Source organism: Xyrauchen texanus, chromosome 19 (genome assembly GCF_025860055.1).
Source record: "Xyrauchen texanus isolate HMW12.3.18 chromosome 19, RBS_HiC_50CHRs, whole genome shotgun sequence".
In the NCBI taxonomy this organism is placed as follows: domain Eukaryota; kingdom Metazoa; phylum Chordata; class Actinopteri; order Cypriniformes; family Catostomidae; genus Xyrauchen; species Xyrauchen texanus.
This window is the reverse complement of record NC_068294.1, coordinates 35,668,609-35,693,329: the sequence shown is the minus strand read 5'-3', so window position 1 is coordinate 35,693,329 and position 24,721 is coordinate 35,668,609. Positions and strand designations below refer to the sequence as shown.

Sequence of the window (24,721 nt, the reverse complement as noted above, 5' to 3'; positions counted from 1 at the left end):
AAAAATAAAAAAAACTTTAATATTCATTTCTCACCCCACACCTATTATATTGCTTTAGAAGATGTGGATTTAACCACTAGATAACTTTAATACTGCCTTTATATGCTTTTTGTGCATTCAGAGTTCTGGTCACCATTCACTTGCATTGTATGGACCTACAGAGCAGAGACGATAAAAAGTGTGTTTATAATGAGTATTTTCAACTTTGGGTCAACCATTAATTTAACCAAGATGAATAAATGCTGTAAATGTATTGTTCGTTGTTAGTTCTTGTTCATAATGTTAATGTCAACATATAGGAATACATTTTTAAAATCAAAAGATGTATATATTAACATTAGTTAATGCACCATGAACAATAATAATACAAAAAAATAGTTCATAATTTGTTCATGATACCCAATGCATAATAAATAGCACCTTAATGTATATTGTTACCAATAGTTGAAATTAACACACACAAACCCACACAGTCACTCATTGAATTTTTATTGCAAAACAATGATCAACAATTTGATAGCTTAAAGTACAACATTGATGTCAAAACAACGAAGACATTTAATGAAGTACAGTTCTTTATATTGAAAAGAAACAGATCAAAAACTAAAAAGAGGGGAAAACTCACATTGAGCAAATTGATCCACACTTCCCTGAATTATGTCTGTTTCTATGAAACCTGGAAAAAACTATTGCAGAAGTTGCTCTCAAGAGGGGGGAAAATAATTGTATCCGTTTATTTCAAAGTCCGAAAGAAGAAACCAAAAAAAATCTGAAATAGGTGAAATAAATGTGCTTGGGATGTACTCTGAAATGAAGCGGGAGGTCTTGGTCCAAGATCATACATTTGTTTGTGTAACCTGAGATGTTGTGGAAATGTCTTTGTGCTGATATCAGTCGGACCCCGACTCCTCCTCTGAGCTGGGTGGTGTGGAGGCAGCTTCCTCTTCCTCATCTTCATCAGAAGCCTGAGAGAGATAATGGCGATAATTCACCAAAATGTTATATTCAGTCATTATTCATTTACATATGTCATTCCAAACCCATATGTCTGACTAAACTATTCCATTATGTAAATCTAAAAAAACTCAAAGAGCTGGTCAGACATGACATCAATCTGTAGGGCATTCCGGAATATAATTTGCCTAATGCTTTCCCTTGGGAATTTCTATTGTGTTTGATACACAAGTATTTCAGGGGCTGTGAAAATGAATTACATGTTAAAGGTATAGTTCACACAAAAATAAAAATTCTCATAATTTACACTCATGCCATCCCAGATGTGTATGTCTTTCTTTCATCTGCCGAACACAAACAAAGATTTTTAGAAGAATATCTCAGCTCTGTAGGTCCATACAATGCAAGTGAATGGGTACCAACATTTTGAAGGTCCAAATTCACATAAAAAGGAAGTGTGACAGGGCGGAGGGCAGGGCCGGGTCGTGATGCAACACACCCGGTCCCTAATCGGGCTAATCAAACCTCAGAGGGGGATAAAGGCCAACTGGAGACTGCAGTGGGACGGAGAGAGAGTTTTTCGGGCAGCTGTCTGACACCTTTTTGTGTTTGTCTTTTTGTTTAGTTTCCTTGTTAAAATATAATTTATATTGTCAAGCGAGTTCTTGCATCCGGGGATGCGCAGCTGTCGTCCGTTGGAGGAGTGGCCGAGGACCAAGCTACGGCTTATCGGAGAACCAGCAAGTAAGTGTTTTTTTTTCTCTCCCTCTCCCACTGCTGCTCCGTGTTGGCCTTTCCCTCTCTTTTTTAAATGTTTTTGTTAATTTGGCATGATTGGCATTACGGTGTCACATTTATTTTTGTTCCCCTCCCCTTGTCCCCTCCATCATCCAGGTAGACGGGGATGACCTGCCAGCAGACGTAGCGGAAAGCACGCCCCTCCCCTGGGTAATTGGGTGTACGTCAAGCTGGGGCTCGGTCTGAGAGAACGAGGGAGGAATGTGACAGGGTGGAGGGCGGGGCCAGGTCGTGATGCTACACACCCCACCCCTAATCAGGCTAATCAAGCCTCAGAGATGGATAAAGGCCGCCTGGAGACTGTAGTGGGAAAGAGAGAGAGATTCTCCGGCAGCTGTCAGACACCTTTGTGCGTTTGTCTTTTCGTTTAAGTTCCTTATTAAAATATTATTTATATTATCAAGCCGGTTCTCGCCTCCTCCTTTCCATTAACACCCCTTTACAGGCAGGATTAAAGAAATCCAAATGACTCCAGTGGTTAAATCTATCCTTTAATGCGGTCTTTATATTATTTTTGGACCATCTGAGTTCTGGCCATTCAATGGACCAACAGAGTTGAAATATTCTTCTAAAAATCTTAATTTGTGTTCAGCAGAAGAAAATCATATACATCTGGGATGGAATGAAGGTGATTAAATGAGAATTTTCTTTTTTGGGTGAACACTATGAATCCCCACCATTAATCATCAAGCACATAAGCACAGACAGTAGGCAGAAGTGTTCATGGTTCAACTATTGAACCATATATTCAAGAATGAAAAGGAATATAAGAATAAAAAAAGATGTTAGTTTACATGACTTGTAATTCATCAGACAACCGTTTTAGTACTCATGTAGCTACTTTTAACGTTTTTAAAGCACACAATGACTTCTAACCTGAGACATGACTGTAACTGATGCTGTAGAACAAACTGTTAAAGTCTCTTCAAGAAATGTTAATCAGACTTGATTAGATTTACTCAAATTGAAAACTACTATTCTAAAAACCCATCATAAGTTCCCGAGAGATCCGTGGCTTGAAAATACTCATTCTCTTCAGGGTTTTAGAACAATGACCAAAACAGCTCTATAAAACAAAAAGCAATCGTGTGTCACACACCTTGCGTTTGCTGCCTTTGCCTTTGCCGTGGTCAGATTCAGATGAGCTCTCCTCGCTGGAGATGAACTCTTTACTCTTAAAACTGTCGTTTCCAATTTCCTTCTTTTTCTCTTTTTCTCCTGCGCTCTTCTTCTTAGTTTCTGCCTTCCCTCCTTTCTTTTTCTTCTCTCTGGATAAAACAAAACAATATAAAAATTAAGATTCAATCAAGTGTGTTCGAGAGGGAATTGTTGAGTGTGTTGATGTAGTATCTCACTTAGGAACAGCCGATGCTCCTCCTCCTCCTCCTCCACTCTCTTTATACTCTTTCATGGCTTTCTCATATTGTTTCTTGGCCTCTTCTGCCTTTTTGTCCCACTCCTGCGAGACAGACAAGAGACATTGTCAAATAAACAAGTAATTTTATTCTGTAAAACATCATAGCATTGCAAATTTATGCCTAAACCATTAGTCTGTGGCACAATAGCACAAACCACGAACAAATAATTAAGTGGTAGCATGTGAATAATAAATGTAAAGTCACTCTCTACAATTGCAAGAAAGGAGGTTATTTTTGGGAAAAACAAGGCTTCATGCATAAAATATTGAATTTGCCACAGAACAAAAAAACAAGTGAATTTATATTAATTATAGTGTGGGGTACTGCAAAACAATTTTTTTTCAAAAGGGTTGGGGGGGTTGCCTAAATTACTAATTGGTCTTAAGGAAGCCCTTTATGATTTGGCTTTAATTAAGACTTTCAGGTTATTGGCATACATGTGATGAGGCTTGCGTGCATAATGTAGCTGACCTCTTTCTGGTCTCTGCCCAGTTGTTTCCACATCTCTCCAGCCTTCTTGGAGATCTCAGTAACTGATATGCCAGGATACTCCTTCTTGATGCGCTCTCTGTTGCCATTGAGCCACAGCATGTAGGCACTCATCGGCCTCTTAGGAGCACCTACGTCCTTGACCTTTTTCTGCTTGCCGCAAAGAGAGGAAGAGAGCTTTAATAAACTGTACCAGAGTTTGTGTGCTTTTTTAACCACTGCAAACAAACACATCAGCATGGTGGTAGCATCAGACCATGATTGATTTGAAGGGAAAAGCTGTTTTAGTATCCGCAGATGAAGGTATGTAACTAAATTCAAAACCTTATGGAAACTAAGCACCTTTAAAACTACTTAAATGCTTAGGATATTTCATCCTGCTTCAGCCCTTAGAACTATAGCCCTTAAATATTATTCACACATTGCAAACAATGTGATGCATCAAAACCATTTAAGAGTCATATAGACTACATTTATCTACACGTCTTTGTTCTCAGAACACATCCGGTTACTTGTCATACACATTCAAAACAATGGCGAGAAGTGCTTCATTCATGATGGCAAAATTGACAGCAACATTACAATTTGGACCATGTTGGTTGGTTGCTGGAAGCTCCCTGGATCTAATAAAAATGAAAGTGTTTTTATTTCCGAAAAAGAAACCACAAATGGCTGCCTGGACTGCAGCAGTGAAGTGAGATGACTGGAATCATATGAACAACTGCAGGATGTTGCACACATTTTATCTCTGGTAAGTGAATACATTTTTACCAACTACCTGTTATTTGATAGAGTATTTCTTTAAGGGTTCTAAAAGTGACCATTATAATGAATAAAGCCGTGCAAGTCAGCTTCTCGCACAGTTAACAACTTCATTCATTACAATGGGAGAGATCAAATATTCTGTCCTTTCCGCTGAGTAAATAATAATAGTAAGCATCTAAATTACAATACGCTTTCATCACCCCTCGTATACACCTTGTTGAGTTTATTTCTCAATGCAAGAGATTTTAATTATATTTCAGATATAAGCTGGATGAGTCCAAGACCTCTTTTCGTGGTTTCCTCTCTTTCTTCTCCTTGACCACTTTCTTGGGCTTCTTTTCAGGTTTCTTCTTCTTGCCTTCATCATCACTGTCTCCATCTTCTGCCTCACTATCGCTCACTGAGGCATTGCTGTCATACCTGCACAGAGACATTATATTACCACACACACACACACAGAGTGAAAGACAAGGTTCCCGAACATTTAGACAAATTCATTTTCCTGACTTTACCATTCATGTATGATCACTGGATAACAAGAAATCAGACTGATTTACAATGATTCACTAATGAATCATTCAGATTGATTTGTTAACTTTTCAACCTATTTATTGACAAGAAATACAATTTTATTTCACAAAGATTCACCAATGAATCATTCAGATCGATTTGTGAACCGTTCAACCAATTAATTTGAAAAGTTGTCATATTGATTCATTTCAACATTCATTTCTATCTAATTTTGAGCAGCGCTAAGTAGTGCCATCTCACAGTCATTACATCACATTCCCGGACTATCACCTTCACCGTTCCTCGCTGGTGGTACGACCTTCCCAACTCCACCCAAGCAGTTGACTCTCTAACTACTTTCAAGAAACATCTAAAAATGTTTCTCTCTTTAGGTAGCATATGACCCAATCCTACTAATGCACTAACTGTCTTCTTAAAATTCTCAATCCATTCAATCCACTGTCTCTCACCTTCCGCTCTACTTGTACTTCTCTGATTAATGAGAAACTTTTTGTTACAGCACTTCATCATAAGGAGGCAATAATATGAGAATCGCTGTTGCTTTTTCCTCATTTGTAAGTCGATTTGGATAAAAGCGTCTGCAAAATGAATCAATGTAAATGTACTTAAAATCAAATAAGACTTACTCTTCTGCAACTTCATCCTCCTCTTCTCCAGGGTTGAAGGACTCGTCTACAGAAAGACAGAAATAAATATGGCACTGAACGAAACTCTAAAAGCTCTGGAGTATTCTTTGAGATGTTTAGACAGTTTACACTGTGTTGTAGTTAAACGTGTCAGTTACCACTATCGCCCTCTGATTCGTCGCTGCCATCTCCCTCCTCTCTGATCTTGCCCTCCTGTTTCATTCTCTCCAGGTAAGCATCATGCTGGTCTTCATCAGAGTCACTGTAACCGTCTGCACCTTTCATGCCCTTCATGCCCTACAACACACAAACACACAGTTTAATAAAGGAAAAATGTCAACTTAACACATGACTGTATATGCTGTTGCTGTCCACAGGAAGTTAATGTAGTCAAAACGTGTCACCATCAGGGGCACTTTACTTTAGACACTCACAGTCTGGAACATAGAATTAGAGGGGCAAAAGCACTTCCTGCTTATTCCCATGTGTGCAAATCAATCAACAAAATGGATTGTTTATGTGGTTAAAACTAGTTTCAAATTGCACTCATTCATCAGTGTGCGTGTGTGTGTGCCTAGAGAAAGAATCTGACATACTCCACGAATCATTAGACATTTGGAACAATACGTGATCACTAACTGTTTTGTGGTTTAGAACTTTCAAATAAATCTGAACAAGTGAAGTGATGGGAAAAAGCTCAAGGGAAGAAAAACAATACAAAATATATTTTGTGCATATTCAATTTCAGATGGATGGTGAGTTGTGCATGGATGCCGGAGAATAGCGTGAGCCTCCACCTGTGCTAAGTCTCCGTGGTAACGCACTCAAAAGCCACGTGCTAAAATGTGCAGATTGACCATTTCAGACGCAGAGGCAACTTAGATTCGTCCACCACCGAGTCACTGAGGCGAGTCACTACGCCACCACGAGGACTTGGAACGCATTGGAATTGGGCACTCCAAATTGGGGAGAAAAAAAGGTGAAAACAACAGCAACTACCTCTTTAAATCCTCTGTTCTTAATGTTCAGTTTCTTGGCATTGACAAAGTCAAAGAGTTTTCCATATTCCTCCCTAAAAAAAAAGAGGAGAAAAAACATAGAACAGATAATACAGCAGATGTCCCTTGACTTTGCATCACGTCCTAAGCAGGCATGGTTAACTAGTAGCATTGTTTTCCCATACTGGTTCTGAGGTACATCCAACCCCTGCACATTTTAGATTTTATGAGATTGTGTTTAAAGTAGTTTACCTCTCAATGTTGCTGAAGGTGTACTGATTATTCTGCTTGGTCTCTATTTCGAAGTCAAAGGAGCGGGTGGTTGTGGTTCCTCGAGCGAAGTTGACACAGGAGATCTCTTCAAAGCGCAGGTGAACTGGAGGCTTGTGCACGTAGATAAAGCCTCTCTCTAAAGGATACAGCAGCCCTGAGCTCGCCTTATACGCACATGTGATACACTGTGATCCTGAGTGACTACACATAAGCAGAGAGGGATAAAGAATATTACTTCATTTGGATTCAAAGAGAAAGTCATTTTAATAAGTCAAAATAAACAGATTAAGACTCATCTCGAGACAAAATTAAAGATGTGGAGTAAGGAGTAGTAAAAAAACAGGAGATTTTGAAACAAAAAGCCTTATAAAAAGGAGTCTATTTGTGCATGTTACCCCTGGAAGTTTCCAGGTACGGTGATCTTCCTGTTGACCAAAGCTTTCATGACCCTGCTGACAATCTCATAGAGTGGACCAGACATGTTTTTACTGAGTTTCCCTTCAAAACGCCTTTCCACCTCATCCCTACAGACAATGAGAGAGAGACAGAACAGACAGTTAACATTTCCCAGCTACAGAAAAACTCTAATGAATGAGAGCATAAGACTGCTAGGCATTCAAGTATACTCACTCGCTCATGTTGAGAGTGAGACTGAGCTCTTCATCTTTGGAGAACAGGAGGATGAGGAAATGATAACGTGTCTGACCCTGTTTAATGGGTGGATCTAAACTGATCTGGGGTGAAAAAAGAGAGGCTGTAATTTACATTACTGGCATTACAAAGCATTTGTAATGTCAGTCTGAGCACTGAGTAACCCAGAGAATACAACCTGTGAGTTTGCATTTAACCAGCAGGGGGAAGCAACACTGCTAATAGTCAATGTGGATATAATTTTAAGTGATGTCATATGGAGTCTTTTAATATGCCCTCCTTGTTTTAAAGGTCGCCCATGATGTGATCAATTTATTATGTTGATTCTGATAATTGTGAATTACCAATTGTGAAATTGTAATTTAAACAAATACAGATTATCATCGGTATGTACTTTTTATAAACACACAACTCACCACAAAAAACATCTGCCTCTGGTCCTTGTGTGGCAGCAGGAAGAGGCGCAGTACAGTGGTGTAGGGGATCTTATAGTCAAATGTTTTACCGTGCAGATGCAGGAAGGTGGGGTAGATACGAATATCATACCTGAAAGACAAACATTAACTTGAGCAAAACATAACAATACTAAAGCTGAGGTCAAACGTTAGTCATGTAACAAAATATAATATAATTTTATTGATAGAATACATGAATATGTACATTTTTTAAAAATCTAAAATATGACCAAAATGATAAAAAAACAAATTAAATATACTTTTAAAAATGAATATTTTCACAATTTACCTAGCTAAAATTTTCCCTGTATAATAAGCAGCATTAGCTGAGAGAGAATTTATTTCATATTTAAGCAAATTACAACTGAAATATAGCTATATGAATCAGAATCAAATCATGAAATCTGTATCAATACCCATTCCTACATGGTAGATTTCTATCTATATGGCACAATGACCCTTTTTACATCTTGCATTAACATGCGCTTTCAGTGACTGGATCACTACCGGATAGCATTTGGCCACATAAAATATTCAGGTGTAAATACACCGAAGACGCATTGTGAACGCATCTTAAGCGGATCACTGAAACCACATTTGGAGGTGGTTAGGAATGGATTCGGACCACAGTCATGCGTTTTCGTAATCTGAAAACAAATACGCACTAGTCATCCATTCTTAAAGTGCTGTGTTGTGCGTTCATGCCCTTTTCTGTTAATTCTGCAAATCGCAATGTGAAGAACACAACAGACAACATCTTGCAAGATTGTTACACAAACAATTAACTATTAAATATTAACCAATTAAATATCCTATGAAGTATATTAGAGTAGAATACAATTGGAATATCACTTCTCTCTCCTCAAATCCCCACTTCTATTTCAAAATGTGTGTCATACAGGAAACTAGCCTTCATGCACGCATTTCAGATGAGAAGTATATACAAAGCACTGAATGCGAGATGTATATTATTAAATATGCTTCGATGACCCAAAATTTTGCTTTGTCGGATGCCAAAAAACCCTGACTGTTAAAGTGATAGAAAGCATTTGAATTATCCATTAGTGTTTTTAAAATTCACTAAAAGACAGAGAATTTTCAGTTATCACAGGCTCTAATGAAATATATAATTAGTGTTTTACATTTTGAGCAGGTAACTTTGATTGGATCTCTATCTGATCACAGTGGAGAAGCATTTGACTGCAAGGTGTAAATGCAATCCAGATAAAGAATATCAGATCCTATCCAAAAATGAAATGCACGTTAATGCAAGGTGTAAATGGGGCCAATAAGTCTACTTGTGTCCATATATTTGTCCCTGTATTCTGGTATACAAAGAAGAAAAGCTGAATTTGTCTGTTTGCATTTTATAAGTGTACCTTCCTCTTGGCGTAAGGCACTGAAGCTCTTTAAAGATACACACAGCATCTCCTGTGGCTTGGATAACATCTGCCTTTGACAAAATATTCTGAGCAAATGCCTATGAGAGAATGAGAGAGATTTTCAGTATCAACATAGGTTCATGCACATGCGCACACAATCACATAACACAAACATACCTCCACAGGGTCTGAGCCATCATCTCCAGTGTTGGGTGGGACATAGAAGCGGACCTCCATGAGTGACACCTCTGCATCATCGTTCTGATGAAACTCCAGCGTCACCTCATTCTTTCCCGTTGCACACTGGGAAACGCTGGCCAGTGGGATCTCAAAAACAGGACTTTCACTCACATCAAATGACAGCAACGGCCCTGAGCGCACACATAAACAGACTGACATTTAGGAATGCACAACATATTGCTGACCATGTCGTATTGGGCAATGTCCGCTTTATATTTTTTCACCACGTGCCCCACTGAGAGCGAGAACCACATTATAGTGACCATGAGGTTAAACCAACGTGACTTTACCCACCCTAGCAACTGGGCCAATTGGTCACTCAGCACAGACTGGATTCGAACTTGTGAATCCAGGTGTGGTAGTTCACGTCTTTACTTGCTGAGCTACCCAGGCCCCCATATCCGTTTTTAAAAAAAATAAATCTAGCCAATAGTCATTTTAATAATGACACATAATAAATAATTTTCTGCCTATATTCTAACTCCATGACAAGTTATAGAAGTGTTATACAGTTATCTGTAATTTTTACATTACAATTACAATTTTTACATTTGTACATTATAATGCCTGATGTAACATTTTAGATTGGACCTTTATTTTCTAAAAGAAAAGAAAATGTGTGTGGTGCTTGCCAATGCAAAACTCAATTTGTGAAGGTCTGGAGTGGCAATGTTTGCAGAAACAAAGGGACGATTTACAGTCATCCAGTTGTTATTGCACAATAAACCCTCGACAGAGTGATCAGGACATGGTTTTTTGTAACATGGCCAAAACTGGCTGACTGTTCATTAACCTGGACGTAACGGTGTTTATTACACCGTTACGACCCTATCCCTATTCCCCTCTCTTTCACACTCTCTGATAAGGTTGCTGTTATTGGTTCTGAGCTGCCAATGTTCATTGCCCTGATGACATCATCTCCACTCTCCACCAATGGATGGCGATTCCTACCCTTTAAAAGCCGGTTGAATTCATGTGTTTGTAGCTTTACCGATCGATGAAAGCTTTGCCTGTTAGCTCCCGGTTGTGTGGATCATCACTGGATCATTGTGAATCTGCATATTCATTTTGTGTACTGATTTACTCGTTACCCATTTGCCGTTTATGTGACTTCGTTGGTGATATAACTCGCTGCTCTTCTAACCAGAGTGAAAAAGTGGACAGGTAAGATGTCACGTGACATACACCATGCAGACTGTTATTTGTATTAGACACCTATTAACCAAATAAATAAATGAACATGAAATATTGATCTGCATTGAAATTATGTTTGTGCAAAAATTTAAAAAAATCTCTGAACAGATTAATTCCACCTTCAGTTTACGTAGGAGATTTGTTGGCGTTTACCTTGCGAAAATTACCATTTCACTGCTCATTATCCAACTTATTACAAGACTACTTACCAAATTAAATAAATGGACATGAAATATTAAATTTGGTTGAAATTATATTACGTGAGAAGAAATCACTGTACATCTGCTTTGCAGCTCCCATTTGCTTTCAGAGTTCTGGTTGTGTTTATTTTGTGAAAATGACCATCTGACTACTCATTATACAGCTTATATATAGGAATTATTTTATTTGCATAGGAAAGATGACTCGCAATACCCGGATGACCTGTCTGATATGACTTAATCTCCGGATATGCGGTTGTTACTCCAAAATATGAGGCTGCTAGATGGCGCTAGATAGACCTATCAGAATAGAGTATTCCAGAGACTAGTGTAATAAGCTCATGTATTTACCTGTGAATTTGGCTGTGCCCCAATTCCAGCCTTTCACACACATGTCCTTCTCAGTCAACTCAACCTTGTAGTTTGCTTTAAAAAAGGCAGAAATCTTCTCAAAATCCTGCAGGGGAAGAAAAGGTAAACAGAATTAATTCTTCACTTCCCCTGACTCTCTCTCATCCAGCACGGAGTTCATTAATAAAGCCAGTTGGCAGCACAGCACGACCCTCTGGGACGGTGGAGGTGTGTGTAATCCGGCCAGAGGCTGATACGAAGCGCGCTCAATCAGTCTGTTTATTTATCCAGCGCTCCACGATGGCTTCCACATGTCACTCTACCAGGTGTGTGTGTCCATCTGTGCACTACTAATGAGTTTGGCATTGAGTTACCAAATCCCTCACAATCACTTTAAGATTACACATACCATCCCCCCCACCCAAACACACCAAAAGTATTTCCTTCGTAATGTAAAGATGAAACATCGATGACACCAGTTTAAAGTTAGCCATTAAACAACGTATTAAATATACATAGGACAAACACAAACTCACATCAACTGTTACATACTCTTCCAGATTTGTGGTACAATGCCTAATAATAAACAATCCATTGAATGACTTCATACAAACAAATGCACTGAGCACATCCATTAATGGAGGCCATTGATTAAACCCTGGAGAAAGGCATTCCTGTAACATTTTCAATTACACACATTGCATTGACAGTTGCCAGTTCCTAATCACTAAATAACCATGTCCCTGTGTTGGATACTTTCAAGCAGAAAGTAGGTGTTTTTGTAAAGTTCATGGATATGCAAGTTCCCATTGGTCAGTAGAACAATATAATCAACACACTCACTGTGTCTTTAAAGCCATCGTATTTGTAGACGTGCCCAGTGCTGGTGGCCAGTTTGATTCCATGACCCAGGCAGACTCGACGCCACTGGGCCACAGAGATTTCAGGGGCTGGGATACTGTCCACTTTCCCTGTCTTACTGCTTTTATAGACCACAGACTGCTTGCTGAACCTCAGCCGGCCATCATTCTGAGTAAAAATAAAACAGAAACATGTGGAGATAATTTATGGTATTTCCATACTGTGCTGGAATTTTCTGTATGTATGTATGTATGTATGTATATATATTATATATATATATATATATATACACACACACACACACACACACACACACACACACACACACACACACACACACATATATATACACATACACAGCCAAAAGTTTGGAATAATGTACAGATTTTGCTGTTTCGGAAGGAAATTGGTAATCACCAAAGTGGCATAATAGTCAAGATAGTATAGTCAAGATATTACTGATGTAAAAAAAAAAACAGAGACATCACTATTTGAAGAAAAAAAAAAAAAAAAAAGTATTTTTAATCAAATCTAGACAGGCCCCATTTCCTGCAGCCATCACTCCAAACAACTTATCCTTGAGTAATCATGCTAAATTGCTAATTTAGTACTAGAAAAATCACTTACCATTATATAAAACACAGTTGAAAGCTATTTGGTTCATTAAATGAAGCTTAACATTGTCTTTGTTTTTGTGTTGCCACAGTATGCAATAGACTGACATGTCTTAAGGTCAATATTAGGTAAAAACAAAAATGGCAAAAAAGAAACAGTTTTCTCTAGAAATTCAGTCAATCATTGTTTTGAGGAATGAAGGATATGCAATGCTTGAATTTGCCCAAAAACTGAAGATTTCATACAAATACGTACACTACAGTCTTCAAAGACAAAGGACAACTGGCTCTAACAAGGACAGAAAGAGATGTGGAAGAGATGTACAACTAAAAAAAGAGGATAAGTCTCTAGTTTGAGAAATAGATGCCTCACATGTCCTCAGCTGACAGCTTCATTGAATTCTACCGGCTCAACACCAGTTTCACATACAACAGTAAGAGAAGACTCAGGGGTGCAGGCCTTATGGGAAGAATTGCAAAGAAAATGCCACTTTTGAAACAGAAAAACAAAACGAAAAAGGTTAGAGTAGGAAAGAAACAGACATTTTACAACACATAATTGGAAAAGTGTGTGAGAAGTGCCCGGTGAAAAGACGGCCACATCTATGGCAAGTGCTACAGGAAGTGTGGGGTGAAATGTCACCTGAGTATCTGGACAAACTGACAGCTAGAATAACAAGGATCTGCAAAGCTGCCATTGCTGCACGTAGAGGATTTTTTTTTTAATGAGAATTCTTTGTAGTTTAATTCTGAAATCTTGTCTAATAATAATTTTCCACATTATTAATGTCCTGACTATACACATTGTGATCAGTTGAATGCCACTTTGGTGAATAAAAATACCAATTTCTTTCCATAAGAGAAAAATCTGTACATTATTCAAACTTTTGGCCACCAGTATACAGTATATTACACAACTAATAAAAAAAAAACAAATTCCAACAAGCTTCTGAATAAGTAGAATATGCATTAAGCATGTGAAATTAAAGGAATGCTTCATGTTCAATACAATTTATTTTATATATTTTGTATATATCACAACCCCTCATGTTGTTTCAAAGCTGTATGATTTTCTTCAGATGAACACAAATGAAGATGTTATTCTCAGTCACCATTCACTTTCATTGTGCATGGAAAGTGAAAGGTGACTGAAGTTAACCTTCTGCCTTCCAGTGTTTCCCCAAGGATATTTCTCACGTGCGTCCACAAGCCCTGCAACGCTGGACCCGTATTACCGCATGTTGGTCAAAGAATACATTAAAACAGAGGTGTCAAATTCAATTTCAGCCTGAGCCACATCAGGGTTTATTTGAGCCCTCAAAGGGCCTTTGAAAATGAAGCACCAGCACCTGCTTTGGTAGCACCCATGCAAATAATATTACATGTTATGTGCATTGAAATTAACATTTGACAGTACAGCATTGATTTTGAGGTTGGGATGCAGATGAAAATTATGATATTAACAACAGTAACATCGTTGGAAAAAATTAAAACCTAATTTTTATATGGCTAAATTTAAATATTTTGACAGTCTGACCAAGTTGGGTCTTCTTTACATATTCCTCTCATCAGGCTACTACTAATTAAACTAGTCATGTCTTGGAATTTCTGAAGGCAAACAAAACAACTTACATTTTCCTTCCTTCAGTAAGCATTACAAGAGTAAGGATTTTACACCGATAGAAAACTGATAGCTTGGTCCATAATTATGAAAATGCACCATTGTTCTTCCATAGTATCCATAATGTTAACAATGATATTTGTAATAGTTCATGGTATCCATGTAAAACCATGCATGGCTCTTCACTAGTTTTGTAAGCATTGTGATTTGATAATTGAAAAGCTTTCTAATTTATGTTTTCTCCTGTTTTCTTTGTCAGTGCCATTTAGAATGTGGGGGCTGTTTGTTTGAAACTAGTTTCATCACGGAGTCGTAAGAGTTTAGCAACAGGCAATTCTGTACCACATTCAAATGAGTTTCATAATCTCCGCTGCAAATCTCACTGGTACACATGCGCATTTAAAATAGTCTCTTCGGTTGAGACCAGTCCGCGAATCACCGCACCTGCTCTGCCCTCGTGCTGCTTTATCCACGATTAGTCTGTGTTAATAATTGACCCATTTAGCGTGGTTTAATTCCACTTTTGAAGCGAGCAAAATGCACTCCAATACATACAGATGAGAGGGGAAGGCTCATTAATATTCATGAGGAATGTGCTAACTGATTGTTCAGTGAAATGTTGTGATCCCCTGCCATCTTGAAATGAAGCGAGTTTGGCACATGTTGCTATGCGGACACGTCACTGAGTAAATGAGTGTGTACAGTATACATACGTGTGTGGTGGGGTTTCTTTCGCAGTTGACTGGGGCTGGCAAGCATTATGTTGCATCAAGAATATTAAATTAACCATGTGAAATCCCAACAGCAGCACAGTGGTGCTGCAAAATGCAATAGAAACACTAAATTAATTTAGAAAAGAAAGTCACATAGGGTTGGGACAACATGAGTAAATTGACAAAACTTTTAGGTGAATTATTGCTTTAAGCTCCATCAACAGCATTTTTAACATGTGGTCAGTTACCTTACAATTGATGAAGGGTTGCAACGGTAAGATTTTCACAGTATGATAACCGTCAATATCATGGTTTCACAGTATTACACAATTATTATTAGCAGTTACAATGATATTTAAAAGGAGTAAAAACAGAAATGTTTTTTTTTTTTTGGGGTTGAACAAACACTTTATTATAATTGAAATTTGAAACCATTTTTTTACGGAATTATGTGTAAAAAGAAAATATATATAGAATAAGAAAGCTAACAGAATTATAATCATAAACTGAATTATAAACGTGATTAAAAAAATAGCATGTAACTATAACATGTTATATAACTAAATCATGTTAGTATACATGTTAGCATAGCATGTTAAATTAACTACTAAATGAAAAATAACATCAGCTGTGTGAGCTTTTAAAGTAATTGATAATTAACATATACTGTAGGTGCACGACAGCGCAGCCAGACTGCTCCTGTCTTTACCTTTAACTCAGTGGTTCTCAACTGGTTTTGATTCAGGACAGATTTTACATTGGAAATCAAGTGCCGACCCACCATAGTAAACATAACCTGTATTTAATGTATCCTGGGTCGCATTTCCTTTTATGTTGCATAGTTTTGTTCATGGTTTTCAAGTAAAAGACATGCATCAAGTGACATTATTTTTGTTGTTGATGTCAAATCTACAGGAAGTTTTCTCTCCTCCTTTTAAAAATTGAAGAGCATATTTACTTATGAGCCCATTATTATCCCATTTGTAACATATGTAAACAGAACATACATATTACACAGCAGGAAAGGCACCTCGTTACCATGGTCTAGTCTTGAATAATAGTAATAATAATAACAAATTATAGTATTTATAAAAAAATAAGTACTAGCAGAAACACATCTTGATACTTTAACTACAACTGCCAATGTTGATATAAAATGAGGTCTAATAGATTCTAGATTAAGATTATTTCATATGAAACTATAATATTTTGTCAAAATATAACAGTTACTTTTACTCATGTAAAAAATCTGTAACGCTTTAAACTAGAAAAGTCTCACTAGAATTTAAATTAGTCACATCAGTTTTGAGGTCTGAGCTCCTCAAGCCTGGTCGTTGCACGTGCCAGAGAGAAGAGCAGATCATGATAGTAAGCTGGTTCCGTTACACTCGTGCAAAAGTGCAGATGAGAAGCCTTTAGCTGATAGCGAGATTATCATTAATTCTCCTCGGCAGTCCTAAATAGGCTATCACTTGGACGGCTGCCGTAATATCTTTAATATGAGAAAACAATCATCCCCCCACTGCTGTCTGCGACACCGTCAGACTAGAACTGTGATCCACTTTTGGGTGCGACCCACCAGTTGAGAAACACTGCTTTAACACACACACACACTCACTCACTCACTCACGTCAGATCCCCTCGCCTCTCTCTGACATTTTCTCAGCTGCATGTGTGTGGCACAAGTTGACGAGTCTGACAGGCAGTCGAAGAGGAAGGAGATACGCACGCGCAGGTGAGGTCCGGTTGTATTTTTTTCTCAATACCATAGATAAGCAAATGTACATGGTATGATAACCATCAATTTTCATACCGGGGTATACCTTGAAAACAATATACTGCTGCAACCCTAAATTGAAGTCTATGAAGGAAGGCATTTCAGCAGGATGTTCAAGTACTCTGCTTACAACAGTAAAGACGCAAAAGGTGTGCTTTTAGAAGAATATCTCAACTCTGTAGCTCCATACAATACCAGTGAATTGTGACTAAAGTTCCAAAAAGCACAAAGGTAGCATAAAAGTAATCCATATGACTCCAGTGGGTTAATCAATGTCTTATGAAGTGATCCAACCAGATCAGAGTTAGAACAGAATGAAATATAACTCCTTTTTCACTATAAATCTTGACATCAGCAGTCTCCTTGGCTATTATGATTTCAAGCTCGATTACATTCCTAGCACCATCTTGCGCTCTGCGTATGCGTCAAGCACTAGGAATTGTAATCAAGCTTGAAATAATGATCCTGCCTAGATACTACAATGACAAGATGCACAGTGTAAAAGGTATCATTTATAATATTTTGGTCTGTTCTTACCCAAAATCGATTAGATCGCTTCCAAAGACATGGATTAAAACAATGGAGTCATTTGGATTACTTTTATGCTGCATTTGTGCTTTTTGGAGATTCCAAATTTTGGTCACCATTCAATTTGCATTGTAAGGACCCACAGAGATGAGGTAATCATCTAAAAATCTTCATTTGTGTTCAGCAGAAGAAAGTCATACAAATCTGTGATAGCATAAGGGTGAGTAAATGATTAAGGAATTTTCATTTTTGGGTGAAATATCATTTTAACAGTATGTCACAAATGCTATCAATAAAGCGTATTTTGAACGGTAGTCAGAGTATTCCTTTAAAACAATACAAGACTGCGACATCCAGTGGTCATTATGTAATGTGTGTTTTGTGTCACTCACCCAAGATCCTTTCGACTCTTGATGAATCTCATTAAACTCCAGAGTGTCTCCCATCTCTGGAAAATAAGAACACTCAAATCAACGCAAAGCTGCAGAAATACAGAATCGCTTTTTAACAGATTAGTTTAAATTATTCAAGAGTTTTTCTTGTATTTAAATGTACTTCTGATCTGTATTATCGCTACAGAAAGACGACGTAGCCTATTCAATTAATTTCTCTTTGTGTCTGCGTGTTAGTAAAGTGCTGCAGTAGCGTTGTCTCAAAACCTAGTATGCTGCCTACATAGACAGCACTTTTGGGCATCATAGACGCTTTCTAACGTCCGAATTCAAGGCAGCCTTTTTGTAAATAATACGTTAAATGTTCGAAAATCCTGTCTTGGTAGGCAACACACTAGGCTTTAAGCCACAGCCACTGTGGTATCTCGCTCAGTACATGTGGACCACATTAGCCTGCTTAAACCGGCTTGATTTAATCTCTTCAGTCAATTTTAACACTTACTTTGGGTGAAGACAGGCCTTATAAATGTACAGTCGGTGTCCCCGATGTTGCAGATATTTAATTAAACAAACCAACAGATAATAAAGTGATCTATTACCTCTATTCTCTCGTTTCCCGCGTCAAACCTCCGGGTTCTGAACGCACAATCACCCGGAAGAAGTTCTGAAAGGTCACGCGTTTCCATGACACCGCGCTCGCACTTTTTTTTTTTTGGCTCCATAGAGATTGACGAGAACTTTTCTTTAACAATTGATTTTAAATATGATTTTTTTTTGGCAGAATTGCGTTGTTCATGATTGTAGAATTAAAAGCAGAAAAGTTTCATCTTCATTTTTTTCTTTTTATTATAATTTTTTTTGTTATATGTTTTTGATATCCTTGGCTATTGAGTCAATCTATAATATTCATTTAAATAAAATAAAATACAAATTATAAAAAAAAAGTCAGAAGCTGACAGGTTAAATGAAGGAACGAATAAGCCAGAGGCTATTTTAAATTCTAAAAAAATATATTTCACAAACATTGATTGCAGTAGTCACATTAACACACACACACACACACACACACACACACACATGTTGTGTTTCCATGTTTTATGGGGACTTTCCATAGACATAATGGTTTTTATACTGTACAAACTTTATATTCTATCCCCTAAACCTAACCCTACCCCTAAACCTAACCCTCACAGAAAACTTTCTGCATTTTTACATTTTCAAAAAACATAATTTAGTATGATTTATAAGCTGTTTTCCTCATGGGGACCGACAAAATGTCCCCACAAGGCCAAAAATTTCGGGTTTTACTATCCTTATGGGGACATTTGGTCCCCACAAAGTGATAAATACACGCTCACACACACACACACACACACACACACACACACACACATGTTGTGTTTCCATGTTTTATGGGGACTTTCCATAGACATAATGGTTTTTATACTGTACAAACTTTATATTCTATCCCCTAAACCTAACCCTACCCCTAAACCTAACCCTCACAGAAAACTTTCTGCATTTTTACATTTTCAAAAAACATAATTTAGTATGATTTATAAGCTGTTTTCCTCATGGGGACCGACAAAATGTCCCCACTAGGTCAAAAATTTCGGGTTTTACTATCCTTATGGGGACATTTGGTCCCCACAAAGTGATAAATACACGCTCACACACACACACACACACACACACACACACACACACACACACACCCTTAACCCAGCCACAGTAAAACTCTGATAATTACTGTAATAAGCCCATTGATATTCAATGCATATTTATTTTACCTAACATGAGATACCTGATTTTTGTTTTTACATATACATTATACAATATATACACTCACCTGTACATCTACTTAATCATGCATTTATATAATCAGCCAATCTTGTGGCTGCAGTGTAATATATACAATGTAGTATAAAACTTTGCAGATATGGGTCAAGAGCTTCAATTAATGTTCACATTAACCATCAAAATGGGGAAAAAAAATTTAATCTTAGTGATTTACACCATGGCATGATTGTTGGTTGTCAGACAGGCTGGTTTGAGTATTTCTGTAACTTTTGATTTCCTGGGATTTTCATGCACAACAGTCTCTAGAGTGTAAAGAGAATGGTGCAAAAAAATAAAAACATCCAGTGGACAAAAATGGCTTGTGAGAAATTCAGTGATCAGTGAGAATTTCTTTGGGAATTCCCATTTGGGAGATCATTTTGAAGAGTGCCTCCGCAACACTTCACGCTGAAATGTTGCACAGAGGCACTGCTTCTGGATATCACGTTTTGTAGTCCACCAGAACCAACACAAAGCGATACCCATATGCCGTCCGCCCTAATGGCCTGACGAGGTCCACGTAAGAGGGCGCAATGGCTTTCTTGGGGTGACTGGCGGATTCACCAGCTGACATTCACGGCATGCCGCACACCACCTGCAAACATTCCCATGAATGCCCGGCCTATAGAAACGGGCCATTAGATGGTTCAGTGTCTTTTGACCCACCATCAGGTTATAATGAATAAATAAATGTTATTCCAGATGGCTCCATGGAATAAAATATTGTGTTGTGGGGGCCTGGGTAGCTCAGCGAGTAAAGACGCTGACTACCGCCCCTGGAGTCACAAGTTCGAATCCAGGGCGTGTTGAGTGACTCCAGCCAGGTCAATTAAGCAACCAAAGGTTGCTATGGAGGGTAGATTCACATGGGGTAACCTCCTCATGGTCGCTATAATGTGGTTCGCACTCAGTGGGGTGCATGGTGAGTTGTGCGTGGATGCCGCGGATAATAGCGCGAGCCTCCACACGTGCTATGTCTCTGCAATAATGCGCTCAACAAGCCACGTGATGAGATGCGCAGGTTGACGGTCTCAGATGCAACTGAGATTCGTCCTCTGCCACCCGGATTGAGTCGAGTCACTACACCACCATGAGGAATTATAGTGCATTGGGGATTGGGCATTCCAAATTGGGGAGAAAAAGGGGAGAAAATGTAAAAACTAAAACAAAAAAAACAATTGTGTTGTATCGGACTAAGGGAGTCACGTGACACCATGCAAGGATCGGACGTGTGAATGGGAGCTCGGCGCACTTTGCTGGTTTTAATACCTTTTAATGACATAAGCCGGTGAGATTCGATACACTCTGTTCCATAATTGTTCTAGGAGGACACTATGTCAAAGAATTCAAAATCCTTGGGCTCTGGAGACATTAAAAGACACTTACATGCTCAGGCTAACAACCTTGAGCAGTAGGCCACAGACCAGGGAGTCGATTTGTTTGGAGAGTTCTGTGAAATTCGACGAGAGATGCTGAACATGTTGACAATGCTGACAAAGGTCATTGCTGACTTGGAGGATCTTGCTGTAATACGTCAATCGATCACTGCCATGGAGGTAAAATTTACTGATGTGGTCACAAGAGAAGGGGATGTTGAGAAACAGATCGATTATCAGGAGTCATCGAAGAAGGAATTATCTGATAATCCGCTTGCAATCAAGGTGGATTTGGAGCATGTCTGGGAAAAGTTGGAGGACATGGAAAACCTTAGCTGGTGGAATAATGTCTGTATCGTGGGAGTCCCAGAGTGAGCAAAGGGACCTAATATGGAGGAATTCCTGGACGGGCTCTTTCCGAGTATACTCGAAATAACAGGCCATATGCCAGAAATCGAGCGAGCTCACAGGGTTCCAGCTCGGCGATCCGCTGAGGGACACAGGCACCGATCAATTCTGGCCAATTTCTGAGATCATCCAATAAAGATCTTGTGTTGCATGACACAAGGAGTAAAGGAAGGCTTTCTTGGAAGAATCACAGCATTTTTTGTTCCAAGACTTTGTGAACTCAACAAGAGAGAAACGTGATTGATTCAAGGAATGCAAGAAACTTTTACATCAAAGGAAGGTCACTTTTGCACTGATATTCCTGACAAAATTGAGAATAGATGCTAAGGATGGCCGTAAAACATTCACATGCCCACAGCAATTCCGTCTCACAAAATTTTTATAGAATCACCGGACTTGAGCAATCTGATGGCAAAGTTGTCACAGGGGCTCTCATAGGCATACATGGACTGTTTGAGTTCGGAGGGAGTGATGCCAGTTGACGTTGTTGTGCGCAGGGTTAATGCACACATTTTTTTTCTGTTTGTTTGGTTCTGGGGAATGTTCAGGATTTGACTGTTGCACTAATGTTGTGAGGTTTCTTTATAATCCTGTTTTTGATACACAATCTTTTTTTTCTTACATGTGAAAATGTCAAATGTCTCCACCTGGAATGTGACTGGGTTGGGGCACCCCATAAAAAAAGGAAGGTTATTTCTCTTCTTAAGCGTAAGAAATATGATATACTGTTTCTTCAAGAAATGCACATTTCCCTGCAGGAAGCGGAACATTTTGTAAAGATATGGGATGCCATTTTTTTTTTAGCTGAAGTGCTGAATGTCGTCTAATAGCCTCAGAGAATTGACCTGATTGAAATACAGATATAATACTATTTTGTTGCAGAAGGTGGAGTTTTAGCTATTCAGGGCAAGACAGTCATACTTTAAGTCGGGGGTCACAGCAGGGAAGCTTTTGGCTAGATATATAAAACAGAGAGAGTCTTTTTCTACATTCCCTCAGTGAAATCTTCTGGTGGGGAAACATTTGCCTCAGCCATTGATATTGACATTGAACAATTCTTTTGATTCTGAGATTACCTTGGAGGAGCTAATTAAGTAATCAAGGCCTTGCCCACAGGCAAATCTCCGGGGCCAGACGGCTTTGACGCTAAATTTTTAATATCTTATGCTACAGAACTGGCTGCACTTTGCTAGAAGTTTATATGGAATCATTAAAGAACGTAAAGCTTCCGCCAACACGGATCAATCTGATTCTTAAAAAGGACAAAGTACCAAACTAGTGTAAGAGTTACCATCCAATTTCCCTGATCCAGCTAGACGTTAAAATATTGTCAAAAATGTTGGCTAACCGATTAAGTAATGTTATAACATCTCTTAAACATATAGATCAGGTGGGGTTCATTCTGGGCCGTAGCCATTCTGATAACATTAGCGTTTCATCCAGATCATGTGGTCAGTGGCGAATGATCAGACTCTGGTCGCTACCATCTCACTTGACGCCAAAAAGGCATTTGATATGGTAGAATGGGATAATTTTTTAAGCTTTTGGAAAATTATGGGTACGGGAATACATTTATTGGCTGGATTAAGTTATTTTATAGCGACGATACAAACAAATTTATCAATATCAGATACTTTTACTCTGGAGAGGGGCACCCGGTAGGGTTGCCTTCTTCCCCCATTATTGTTCTGTCTTGCCCTGGAACCATCAGCAGCAGTGATAAGAAAGGAGGATGATTTTCCAGGAGTGGTGGAGGGAGGTATGGCGCATAAGCTTCTGCTTTACGCAGATTATATTTTATTGTTCGTCACCGACAATTCTAGATCTATGCCTTGTGTAACGATTGAGCAGCGAGGCAGACGAGGAGATGCGGATCCAAATGCAGTTTGACTTTATTAAATAAACTATCAAGTAAACACAAAGGAACAACCCTCAATAGGGAAACAAAACATAAAACTGAAAACTAAACACGATGAAACAAAACAGAGAACTCAGGCAGGGAACACATACCAGGCTAACAACAAACAACGATAGACAAGGACTGAACCAAAAACCAGGGTATAAATACATGAACATAGGAAAAAGGCGCCAATGAACAAACAGAACTCAAACAAGATAACAAGATGATAAACAGAAGCAAATGGCAAATTAACGGGGGCAGGTGCAAACAATGAACGGTGAACACGAAAGCTAACAAGGAGACTATGGAACTAAACAAGGGACAAAAGTGAAAACTAAGGAGTTACAAAAGTGACAAAAATGATAAACAAAGGGCAACGGTGAAACAAGACAAGGTAATACATAACACCTTGCCTCTACAGAATTATTCATTCCTTTTCTTTTTTTATATTTTCTCCCCTTTTCTCCCCAATTTGGAATGCCCAATTCCTAATGTGCTCTATGTCCTCGTGGTGGTGTAGTGACTCGCCTCAATCCGGGTGGCAGAGGACGAATCTCAGTTGCTTCTGCATCTGAGGCCGTCAACCCTCGCATCTTATCACGTGGCTTGTTGAGCGCATTACCGTGGAGACATAACATGCGTGGAGACTTCACGCTATTCTCCGCGGCATCCACGTACAACTCGCAATGTGCCCCACTGAGAACCAACCACATTATAGCGACCACGAGGAGGTTACCCCACGAGACTCTACCCATCCTTGCAACCGGGCCAATTTGGTTGCTTAGGAGTGCTTGATGTTGCTTTTGGTGAACGTTTCCTTTTCTGTTTCATGTGTCTGAATCATTAAAAGTGTTAATCAGTAAAAACTATTGGATTGTATCCTCCTATGTCTGAGAGCTCGGCAAATGTCAGCGAGTTGAAGCGCAGGTGGTGCTGCTCTGAACTGTGGCTGACCCATTGCAAGATAGCACGTTTCAAGGCCTGATACACCAGGAAGTTGGCGACGGGTAGTTGTTGGACTGCAAGTTGCACTTCTCCCAACAGCAACAGGCGGACTGCCCATTGGGCCATCCCACTGCTCATGCCACACACTCAAACAGCTCCACGAACTCCTCTGGGTCATCTTCTGGCCCCATCTTGGCGAGGGTGAATTGGGTCATGGCAGGGGCGGCGGCCAAGGTCAAGCAAGTGGAAGCCCTGTGGGGTTTCAAGCTCCATAGCTCCTGCCAGTCCCCTGTTTGAGCTTGAATGATGACCTGGAATTGCTGCTCCTGTTCCTGGTGCAGCTCAAGCAGAACTTGATGTTTGGTGTTTGGGTCTTGATCAGCTCAGCAAAGGGTCAGGACATGATGGCGTAACTTCCTTCA

At 38.9% G+C, this 24,721-nt stretch overlaps 1 protein-coding gene across 2 annotated transcripts; it reads right to left on the bottom strand.

The window, feature by feature from the left end:
• Positions 1-478: 478 nt before the first annotated feature.
• Positions 479-18,477, bottom strand: LOC127660061 (FACT complex subunit SSRP1-like). Of its 2 annotated transcripts, none has more exons than XM_052150125.1 (18): positions 18,431-18,477; positions 17,832-17,887; positions 12,169-12,354; positions 11,326-11,431; positions 9,518-9,711; positions 9,338-9,438; positions 7,920-8,049; positions 7,483-7,586; positions 7,248-7,376; positions 6,832-7,053; positions 6,581-6,653; positions 5,740-5,878; positions 5,582-5,627; positions 4,709-4,844; positions 3,642-3,809; positions 3,108-3,211; positions 2,852-3,020; positions 479-965 (listed from the first exon to the last, which is right to left on the bottom strand). In XM_052150125.1, exons 2-18 carry the CDS (start codon positions 17,883-17,885, stop codon positions 891-893), a joined length of 2,136 nt encoding a protein of 711 aa, XP_052006085.1. In that variant the 5' UTR covers positions 17,886-17,887; positions 18,431-18,477; the 3' UTR covers positions 479-890. The 2 variants fall into 2 exon arrangements, with proteins under 2 accessions (XP_052006085.1, XP_052006086.1); XM_052150126.1 differs by having other exon boundaries at positions 18,334-18,473.
• Between the last annotated feature and the right edge of the window lie 6,244 nt (positions 18,478-24,721).